At 41.8% G+C, this 11,741-nt stretch overlaps 1 protein-coding gene across 1 annotated transcript in view; it reads left to right on the forward strand.

The window, feature by feature from the left end:
- The window catches only part of LOC134458627 (zinc finger protein 850-like), a 45,743-nt gene extending 41,864 nt beyond the window's left edge, over positions 1 to 3,879 (forward strand). Inside the window, exon 6 of the mRNA XM_063211057.1 lies at positions 2,899 to 3,879. Within this exon, the coding sequence (XP_063067127.1) occupies positions 2,899 to 3,821 (923 nt within the window). The 3' untranslated portion in view covers positions 3,822 to 3,879. The remainder of the gene's footprint in view (positions 1 to 2,898) is intronic.
- The last annotated feature ends 7,862 nt before the right edge of the window (positions 3,880 to 11,741 follow it).

Here is an 11,741-nt window from a genome sequence, read left to right on the forward strand (position 1 = left end):
CAACACCTCCCTGACCCATCAACAAAAGGCACCACGACAAACTTGAGCATGTTCATGTTAAAATTTGGCTACCCACAGCTTAATAATTAGATGAATCTTACCTTAAAGCAGAATCACGAGTATGTTTTCCATGCAAGTTAGTTCCATTAAAAGCCCGGGGTGGTTGACATGATGAAGATATTTTGTCCCAGTGTGTTCAAACTACTTGAAGCTGCTACCCATCTGATGTTGAATATTTCCACAATGCAGCGATTGCAAACGGCTCAGCTATTGCCTGTCATCTGAACCATCTTTCTTGCTACTTCTCGGATTTTTTTGTAATAAAGGCAAAACGCCAAAGACTGCCATGTTTTCTGTACGGCTAGAGTTTGAACAAGCCGTAGCTTGCTAGCTGTTGTTGCTATCATACTTTAAGCACGAAGGCTTCCTGAATTGTAACAATTTTTCATGTTGGCAGCTGTGATTGGCTTAAGTATTCCCGCCATCGCGAAAAGCTCTGCTTTTGCTCTCCATTGACAGTCTCTGTGATAGATAATACGCATGCGCCAACTTCTACATTGACAGCGTTGAGGGCATTCGAAAGCTGAGCCTTCACGTACCAGCCAAGGCTGCGCGACGCGTTCCCATGGCAACCTGTCCAAGCCTGAGCGCTTTGCTTCGTGCGATAACTTGGGGTTTTGATCGGTCTCCGGTTACTGTAGCCTACTTTTAACAGCTAATTTATAAATTAATGTTTTTGTTATGCATGTGAACTCTCAAGAATAGTTTTTAAAACATGTGTTAGTTTTTTATTTTTAAGAAATTTATCCTAGGGTAGGCAGTGCCTACCCTGCCTACCCTGAGCGCACGTCTCTGGCCTACCGATAGATTCCAGCCAAGGCCCCACACGGCCGTGCCACACTATTTATGTTTGTGCATCTCTTTCACAACCATAGTCTTGGTCTGTGTGTCAGTGCCCCATCTGGGATAAGAAAATAGGCCCATAGAATTCAGATATGAAATTATTATAATGCCGTTCTCAACTAATGTGGAAATTGTTTAGCTCATGTTTGCTTATTTTGGTGTACATTAATTAATAAATTATTATTATTATTTGCTAAACTTTTTCTCCAATCTGCCACGGCCCCCTGGAACCCCTTTGTGGCCCCCCCAGGGGTCCCTGGCCCCCACTTTGAAAACCACGGTCTAGTAGTAGTAGTAGTAGTAGGCCTAGTAGTAGACTACTACAGACAGGCTTACTACTACTACCACATGAATGAATTATTTCACAATTTCACAGCGGGGGTGGGTGTCTAGTTTATGGTTAGGCCTGAGTGTTCACTGTAATGGACTCTGAAAAGGAGTTGTAAGCGTAGTTGGGTCATTTCACTTTTCTGGCTCTGCAAATTACACAACAGCATGGAATACAACAACACTCAGAATATGAATGATCATAAATTGAAAAATTAAAAATTGAATATCAAAAAAAACTTAAAATGGCCACTTCCTTGTCTAAAGTGTCTAGAGGGTGCTGTCGAGAGAGTGCAACCCATTCATTTGAATGGAGTCTGCATCCACTCGTTGGTGCCCCTGCAGTACCACCCGGAAAAGTAGTGAGTAGACACACTGTATATCTCTTTTGCTAAACCAACTCAGGACTTGACGATATCGGCTGTTGCAACACCCTGTAAGAATGGCGTTGTTTCTAAACACACGGTGGACTACCAAAGTTCTCTATGCCTCGTTTTACATGTCAACAACCCCGTGACTCTGCGAAATGAAGTATTGAGCAACCTTGAGCCTCGTAAATGGCTGGAAAGTACAGATTTATAACGATGGATAGACAGGTGCCGGTCCATCACGGCAGAAGCTAAATGTCACCTAGCTCTGGAATTTTTGACTAGCGCTCAGACTTAGGAATGCAGGGTACCTTTGGAGGTGAGGTATGAGGCAAAAGTTAGGGCTCATCATCACGTTTTAACAAAACGTAAGCCATTTCACACCGGATTACCCATTTAAGTTGTGCCAGGAGGATATAGTATTGAGGGTAAGGACTGATTCTATGAGAGAACGGTAGACTAGGGTCAGAATGTCCTTGCTGACTTGGAATATCCTGAGTTTCCTGAGTAGCAGGGCTTGACATTAACTTTTTCGCTTGCCGGCCACTGTGGCTAGTCGTTTTCCTGAGTCACTAGCCATCCAGCTATTCTACTAGCCACAAATTTGTTTTTTCTTTTTTTATCATGACACTGTACTTCTAACCTCAGAAGATGAGGTGCTTAAAGCAAGAAGATGAGTGCATGGGTTTCTACATTGAAATAAAGCAAACAAATAGAAACTGAGTAACTTTTTCTTGAACTTAAATACTAACAGTTGATACACAGGGGGCAACGTGCAGAATATACACTATTCTGATATGTCATACCATAGAATAAGCTACCTGTCAAATTGGCTAGTGACGCTGAAATCGTTACCAGCCACAGCCAAGTTTTACCAGCATTTGGCCGGTTGGCAGGTGCCAGTGTCAAGCCCTGCTGAGTAGGTGAAGATGTTGCTTTTTTTACGTAAAAGTCCTCAACGAAACTCATAATATGCATTATGGAAAGTGATTTCGGCATCAGTATTAATAACTAAAATCCTCGGCTAATTGATAGTAGGTAACATTTGAAATATCTTTTAAGTGTTGACTTGAAAATATAAGCATTTATCATAATTCAGTGACCACTTTTTTAATACTCTCGTCTGGAACTTTGTTGAGGACGTTTATGTGCTCCTACCAGATGAATATATACAGTACATGGACTTGAAATGTACCCCTAATTATACTCCTATTGACTCGTGAGGTTGTGTGTGCATGCGAGCAACCGAGCAACCGAGTGACCAAGTGTTATTTAGTAATGACGTTCTGTCTCATTGCAGGGCCTGATGCAGAATTGAAATCACCAAACAAAAAACCTGCGGGCGAAAGAAGAGGAAAAACAACTTCTGCAACAAAAGGCCGGCCTCGAAAAAAACAACAGACTATTCATCTCAGCAAAAGCCCATACCAGTGTAGTACATGTGGAAAGAGTTTTACTAGAAACGCTGATCTCACTGAACACCACCGTGTCCACACTGGAGAAAAGCCGTATCAATGCTCCACATGTGGAAAAGCCTTCACACGGAAACGAGACGTCAGGAGACACCAGTCAGTTCACTCTGAAGAAAAGCCATACCAGTGCACGACATGTGGGAAAGCATTTAGTCGCAACTGCCACCTCCTTCAACACCAGCTGGCCCACGCTACAGAAAAACCATTTGAGTGCAGCGCGTGTGGAAGTTGTTTTGTGCGCATACACGATCTAAAGAGACATGAGCGCGCTCACACTGGGGAGAAGTCGTACCAGTGTCCGCACTCGTGTGGAAAGACTTTTACCCGCAAAGACCACGTCTTAAAGCACCAAAGAGCCCACCTCGCCCTTCACCAACCAACTGGCTCCGGCGAAAAGCCGTATGAATGTGCCATCTGTGGAGAAGCCTTTGCACAGCCCTGCGTTCTAAGCATGCACATGAGAGTTCACAGTGGGGAAAAGCACCATGTGTGTGGTACATGTGGGAAGGGCTTTGTGTGCGCGAGTGACTTGAGGGTGCACGAAAGAACACACACAGGAGAGAAACCATATGAATGCAGCATATGTGGTAAAGCTTTCACACGGCCAAAAGATCTCAACAGGCATCAGACCGTTCACACCGGAGAGAAGCCGTTTGAGTGCACCACATGCCGCAAGGCCTTCACACGACGAAGCCACCTGGTCCGACATGAGAAAACGCACTCTGCAGACAAAGCAACACTCGCATGGTGAAGCAACCTGGTTAGATATGAGAAAAAGCACTCTTGTAACAGTAACGTAATAACCCTGCTAACGTAATAAACAAATGTGCAGTTCAGACGTAATAGCCCAGCCAACGTAATAATTTCCTGCCAACGTAACTGTTGCCTTATTACGTTGGCAGGAAATTATTACATTGGCAGGAAGGTTGAGAGTATTACATTTTGTCTTGTCAATGTAATAATACTAATGTATAATTTTCTTAATAGATTCCACTGGGCAGTTAGCTTTTATTTATATTGAAGGGGCAAAGACATTTCCCAATGACATTCTCATCTGAATGAATAAATTGTAACACAATGCAAGACTTCTCAACCTTCCTGACAACATAATAGTTTCCTGCCAATGTAATAAGGCAACAGTTATTACGTTGGCAAGAAATTATCACGTTGCCCGGGCTACTACGTCTGAACTACACATTTGTTTATAACGTTGGTGGAAAGTTATTACCTTGGTGGGTGTTACACACTCTGGAGATGAAGCAGCACTCGCCTGTTGAAGGTAGACATGAGAAAATGCACTTTCGAGACAAAGCAACATTCGCCTGGTGACTGTGGAGAGTGCTGGGCAGAACTGAGGTCATTCAAGATTCAAGCCATTTTTTTCCCTTTGTGTCCCACAAGTCCCAAATTCTACTTTGAATGGTCACAAATGCAACTTGTCACCCATTTTGGTTCTCGCATAATTATGTGGTTAACTATGTCAGCATTTAATTTCATTTATGACTGATTTTTAACATTGCAAATTGTGCAAAACACTAACAAGGCTGCATCACTGCCACAATGCCATGCTGCTTTGCACAATCATTCCGTTCTGAAAGACAACATGGCAGCTGCCCTAAACGAGGGATCCAGTCAGAGTGCGGGGAGGGGTGGAAAGGCTTGTTAAAGAGGTTATGAAACGAAAACAAACGGTCATTCCCATTAAAGCCTTGTTTTTTCTGATAGCATCGATGAGACTTTGAACCCAATCATCCTGGAGGAACTTGTGAAAATGGCAACTCAAAGTGTGAATTCTGTGAAATTTGGTTTGACTAATGAGCTGGTCTGTGACATCATAGAGGAAAGTCCCTGGTTTGCTAGTATGGCGATCTGAGAAAACAACACACATTTGATGGACCCACATCTTATAAAGGAACCAAAATTCTGATACAAACATCAGCGTGTCGAAAAACCACACATCCAACCTCATGAGAAAAAAAAACAGCAGCACAAATCTATTTCAGAGGCACTGATACATCTGCAGAAAGTGATATGTCTGACAGGCTAAGTGACGATTGTTGACATAGCCTGACAGTTCGTTTTGTTTATGGTTACGGACGGTTGCTAAGGGCGCTTTGCCATGACCCAAAGATGACGTGGCGTGTGTATTTGTTGACAAATGGGGGGCATTTTGATTCAATTGCGCGATATAGTGTGATTGAAATGCATGTACATGCAAAAATATCATCAACTAGAGAAAAAACGTAGGTACGAGGTATGGGGCACCTAAGTCTCCACCCCTTCCGGGCGGCTTCTGGGGCTGGCAACGGAAAAACTTTTGACTGGGTTGTAATGGACTGATCAAAGCTATTTTCCGACCCACCTCGCATTTCCCCGTGGATCACACATATGCTGTGCCTCAGAATTAATAACAACCAATGGTGTGCTTGTTGACTTCACTTGGCAAGCGATTTTTGAGTTGTGAATGTGCAAAAATATGTAATTATTTGGACTACACAACAGACGTCGCATGTCCGACGTGCAGCCACTTAAGCCACGGTGCAGCGGTAGGGTTGGCTGTGCCTCGGTTCACGTCAGATATGCGAGGCGCAAGTGTAGTCTCCAACACAGTTTTGCACAAAAGCTAAAATAACGTTTCTTGCGTGCCGAAAATGAGTGGTCTTACGACGCAAATCCAAACCTTTCAAATTCACTGTCATCATATGTGAAATCCAGAGCACATGCCAAACGGGATGAGGATTTAGCTTGACTCGCTCCATTGACTCGCATTCAAAATTTTGCGAGCTCCTGCCCCATGTATCGGAAGTAGAAGGGCGTGACTTAGGTGCCCCATAAGGCTGTTGGGAAAACACCCTAGATAGCCTGAGTCCTCAACATATTTTTAGCATTTATCATTATTATTATTTTTTGTGCTCAAAGTCACAGGCGTCGCGTGTCCCTCAGCCTGACTCTGAGGACGAGGGGTGTCCAAACGTCAGCCACACGTGCACCACAATACTAAAAACAAACAATCAAACGCTTCAAAGTAGGCCTACGCTATGCATCTCCATTTATTCGCTAAGCAGTAGCCCAGTCTGTGAGTTGGCTGTCCTCGACTGAGAGCACCACGGAGGCTGAAGCGCGGATATCCTCCCAAAACCAATTTATTGACCAGTTGAATGGCAATCAACAAAAAGTGCATATCCCGAGAGCATTCGCATCGGTTTGGCATGTAATGTGCATTACCCTTTCCTGAAAACAACATACAAAGCAGATGGACAAGGTAAAACGAGTAGCCTAAAGCAAAGCACTCACCTGTCTTCGTGCCCGAGCAGTTAGGCTACAGGGGCAGTTTCAGTCTGCATGCCGGCGATGTCAATTGTTGGAACTGCTTGAGGCAATAGCATTCTCTTCAGTCCAACCATGCCCACGATCTCCACATTTGTGGTGAAGCACGAGGGGTGGAAATGTGCAGAGCACAACAGTGACCACGAGCTTGCTTCAAAACCACGCCTGTGCCTGCATACGAATTGGATCCACAGAGCCCTTGTTTTAGCCACAGTTCCACAGTTCCACAGTTCCATCATTCTTCACAGAAGGGAACTTGTCGGCAAAGATATTCCGTCAAGTAGCCATTTTTGCAGCTGGCACCGTTCGGCCCTCCAGCAACACACTGATTGACACTGGGCTTTGTTTTGGTACTAGCCGCCATTGATCTGAACAAGGTGGAATGAGGTGAACTTTTCCCTTCTATGTCACGCATATCATTTGCATAAAATTTGCATGTCACGAAAAAAAGTGAACATAACACTTTTTGGGAACGTTTTAACATGACTTTAAGGAGAAAATATCACCCAGACAATATCCCATTTTATTCACAAGGCTTAGAACTTTCAGAATCTGTCCTGGAAATGGTCAAATTCCTTTACTTTGTTTTCGTTTCATAAATCCTTTAACCAGGCAAAGGATACATTGGGGGTAAGGATGCACCACTACGACACAAAATGCTGCCCACAAGGACACGTGTTGAAAGGCTGTTTTCTTAGGACTCGTGTTGAAAGGTTGCACCGCTAGGGCACATGTTGAAATGTTGTGTTACAAGGACACATGTTGAAAGGTTGCATTTTACTACTTAAAGGTGCACTGTGTAGGATTGTGGCCAGAGTAGGTATTGCAACTGTGCAGCTCGTTGAAACTGTGCTGTGTATTGCCATTGCCAAATTTTATCTTCTCATTAATATTTATTAAGTCATAAAGTAATATTTACTAATATGACCAAAGTGCCGTACGTTTTGCAGCTAAAAATGACAGTGTCTGGAAATTAAAAAGGGCGGACCTGGAGAAGATCCACCTTTTTCATAAATAAAAAGTGCAATTTTCCCAGTCATAACAAATACTTTATTTAAGTAAAAAGTAACATTTGTGAATGGGGGTATGAATTCTGGAAAGAAACTGCTAAAGATATTACACAGTGAACCTTTTAATACTTTTTTGGCTGTCTACTGTTCTTTTATATTTTTTAATTATTCCATCTAACTGAAATCAACTATGCTAAATTGAGACATAATGTTGTAATCTGGTTAACAACAATAACTTGATTGTATTATTATTATTATTATTATTATTATTTGTTCGTTCCATGTTGACATGATCTACAAATGCTTGTGACAATAATGATATAATATACTGTAGCCTCTGTAGTCTAGTAAGGCAGCCATAACTTCCACATGCCCTCCACCCCACATCAACCACTTGCCCCCCAAAAATGTCTGTGTATGCCACTGGCACAAAGGGAACTTCATTCCTTCCCCTAAATGGGTGTACACCCTACGTTGCATGGATCCCAGAGAAGTTCCCATAATATACTTGTAGCTGCCATGATCATCTCTACCTTATCAATCATCTCTGGTATGATTGAGAGAGAGAGGGGGGGGGGGTGTAGGGCTGGGAAGTGATTGATTAATTGAAAGTCAGGTTATTAGCTGTTGTTCCAAAAAAGGTAACGCCACTCATTCTCAACAGGTGGTCTCCTCAAGGGGGATCTTCCCAGAAATCACAAGAAGGAACAATCAGTCTGCTTTAACTCATTCCACCCAAACATTTACGTGTTATCATGTGTATGTGTGTGTGTGTGTGTGTGTGTGTGTGTGTGTGTGTGTGTGTGTGTGTGTGTGTGTGTGTGTGTGTGTGTGTGTGTGTGTGTGTGTATACAGTGCCTCCAAAAAGTCTACACACCCCTCCTCAAATGTCAGCTTTTTGTGATGTAAAAAATGACAGAAAGATAAATAAATTCACAGCTTTTTCCACCTTCAATCTTAAGTATTAACCTGTACATAGCAATTAAAAAACAAGCATAAAGCTTTAAATGGAAACAATAGAAAATAAAAAAACTTCAATTAACATGGTTTCATAAATATACACACCCTTAAATTAATACTTAGTTGCAGCCCCATTGGCTTGTCTGGGCCTTTTCAAAAACTCAATATTATTCTGGTGAAGCCATTCTTTTGTAGATTTAGGCGTGTGCTTAGAGAAATTGTCGTTCTGAAAGATTAGTTCCTCTGCATCTTCACCGCTCTACCAGGGTGGCGAAGATTTTGTGCCACTACCACGGCCCCTGTGGAAATGTTCATAATTCCCTCCTCTCTAATGAAGGCCCCAGTTACAGCTGAAGAAAAGCAGCACAAAGGAACAATGCTGCCACCACCATACTTCATGTTAGGTATGGTGTTATTGCGGTGATGTTTTGCGCCAAACATACCCTTTTGAATTATGACCAAAAAGTTCAATCTTGGTGAGGTAAATTTTGCAAAAAATACTTCTGTCATCTCCCAAATGCATGTGTGAAGATGTGTTAGGGTCAGGTGAAACCGAGGTTGAAGATTTCAGACATAATTCCAAAAGGTATTTTGATGATGTGGCAATGAGATAATGGTCCATGTTCACAGCATAGTGGATTCAGATGAATAGTGTGACATTTTTCATGTTCATTGAGGTGTTCATTTCCTATATCTTTGCATTAGATTGACGAAATAGCTGTGACTCTGACAGAATTGTTATTTTGTATATTTACCACACTAAAATCATATAAATATTGAAAAACACCAAGTCAACATATTTAAACATTGATTTTATGTACTGAAAAACTAATTTAGTTGACATTTGGTCTTTATCCTGCTATAAATCTCTTTGGGTTGGTTTGGACCCGAACACCACAAATGTCACTATTGATTATATTTTTCAATATTATAGAAAAACTAATAGAATAAATTTGGGGGTTGTTGTACTCTCATATCAGCTGTAACACATGGACAACATAATCACTAATTGTATCACTTTAGGACGTATTAATAGTGAATTTATGCAGGTTTTGATAGTTTTGGTCATCAACAACGATTTGCATAATCTAAGATAAAAGACCTGTAAAGTCAAAAAGATGAATAAATAAAGTAGTATTTCCATGGATATGAATACATACCTAGTTAGCTATGAGATGAAAAACAATATTTGATGAGAACTACTGTTTTTATGGCTGAGTTTTGTTATCACGGGTCAAAAATGACCCGAACACCACAGGTGTATGAACACAACACAAGGGTTAAGTCTTTTTTGGGGGCTTTTTGGCCTTTATTATTACTGGACAGTGTGAGAGTAGACAAGAAATGATTGGGAGAGAGAGATGGGGCAGGCCCGGGAAATTACCCCATCAGGACTCGAACCGCAGTCCCCGTGGGCAATGTAAGCCCAAATATGGGGGGCTTAGCGTGCTGCGCCACAGTGCCCCCTGTTATCATATTTTTATTGGCTATAAGATGTAAACATTCACAGAACAGTAAGGCATAAGTACACCCTTGCATTCAATAGGTTTTAACCCTCAGTTAGTCGCAATAACCCTCACCAGACATGTCTTGTAGTTGCAAATCATATTAACAAAACAATCTGGAATTACAAAACTGACCCTCTTCAGCAAGGTTCATGGGATGTCTGGAGTGAATGGCTTTCTTGACTTCATGCCATATCATCTCAATTGTCTTTTGTCAGGGCTTTGATTGGGCTATTCCAGCATGTGTATTTCATTGTTATGAATCCATTTTAAAGTCGATTTGCAATTTGCCCATCCTCGATTGTGCTTCAACTGTGTGACAGACTTTTTTCTGTAAAATATCTCAATAAACCTCTGAGTCCAGTGCTCCACTGACAATAGCAAACTGACAGGGGCATGAGGCAGCAAAGTAGCCGCATATAATGATGCTCCCGCTACCATATTCAAAAGAGTACATTGACTGTACATTTGAAAAGATGTTGAGGGCCAAATGTAATGACCCGTGTGTCAGATTTTGGCCCCCTGGCCAGAGTTTGACATTCCTGATGTAAAAAGACACAGCAAATGTACAGTATCTGTTCAATACCAATTGCATGTCTGAAGTTTGTATCTTGTGAGCACAAGAGTTGGTGGTTCCATGAAAGTGAATAAAGCATGTACAGCCCTCAAGGCCATAAAAGCCGTTTAATCCGGCCCTCGATATAATTTAATGTAGTGGTGTTTCACATGAAATATGACACGTTTTGTGAAGCAATCTTAAGCCCTATTTGGACAGGACTAGTTTAATGGGGGACCCGTGGTAAAGTAAAAATAACCAGGAAATTTTGTTCCATCCGAACATGCCATGTCAGTAAAGATAAATACTTCGCTGCAAGTTTTACCTCCTGTGAAATGGTCTAGAGAAATTACCCTCGGTAACAGGCCTACTAATCCCGTCCGAATGTGACCCTATGTAAAGATGTCAAGTCAGCTTTTATTGCCACTTTCTTCATATACACAAGTCATACAAGGAAAATTAAATAATGCTTCTCTCTATACCATGCCAAGACATAAACATACCTGAACACAGGACTGACATTTTACAGACTGACATAAAGTACAAGACAGGACAGATAACGGTGATGGACTGGCCACAATAAATGATTAATAATAAATACAAATGAACATTTTAACGTGACAAAGATAGGATAAAAATAGAATGTAAGACATTACAATAATAAGACAATATTAATAGTGACAGTAGCAATAGTAACAGTAATAATAATAATGATAATAGTTTAAAAAAAAAAAAAAGTGGTGAGATTTGGAGTAGCAGCATTGTAAGCAGCATGGTGTATTGTCTTATTGTTCAAGTGAGGTAGAGCAGGAAGGTGCAAAGTCACATACTGTAGTTGAAAGGTAATAGGTGATGTGTTTTGTTTTTCATTGGGGGTGGGGTAACAACAAGCATCGCTGGTGCTTTGTGTGCTGCAGGGTCCAGCCAGTTCTTGTTAGTGGAGGACTGAGGTAGTGCAGGTAAGGTGCAGTTCCAAGGTGCAGTCTGATTAAGTGCACAAAATGCACAATATATCCTCCCCCCGGGCTTGTTAACATTGCAGTTTTGCAGTAAGCAGGTAGTTTTGTTTTAGGGAGTTGTTCCAAGATAGCCTGGTTCTCACCGGCAGTGCGTGTGTGTACACAAACTAGCTCCGCTCCACCAGGGGGCTCCGGAGTTACACACATGCGCCGTTGGTGAGAACCAGGCTAGTTCCAAGCTGTGTTTGCTGTCAAAATCAGGCAGCATGGTCAAAGAGTGCGTTACAATATGCAACCTTGCCTCCACCACTTGTGCTTGTCTCCTCGTACCAGGAAGTAATATGTCATGATGAC

Source organism: Engraulis encrasicolus, chromosome 1, assembly GCF_034702125.1.
Source record: "Engraulis encrasicolus isolate BLACKSEA-1 chromosome 1, IST_EnEncr_1.0, whole genome shotgun sequence".
Taxonomy (NCBI): domain Eukaryota; kingdom Metazoa; phylum Chordata; class Actinopteri; order Clupeiformes; family Engraulidae; genus Engraulis; species Engraulis encrasicolus.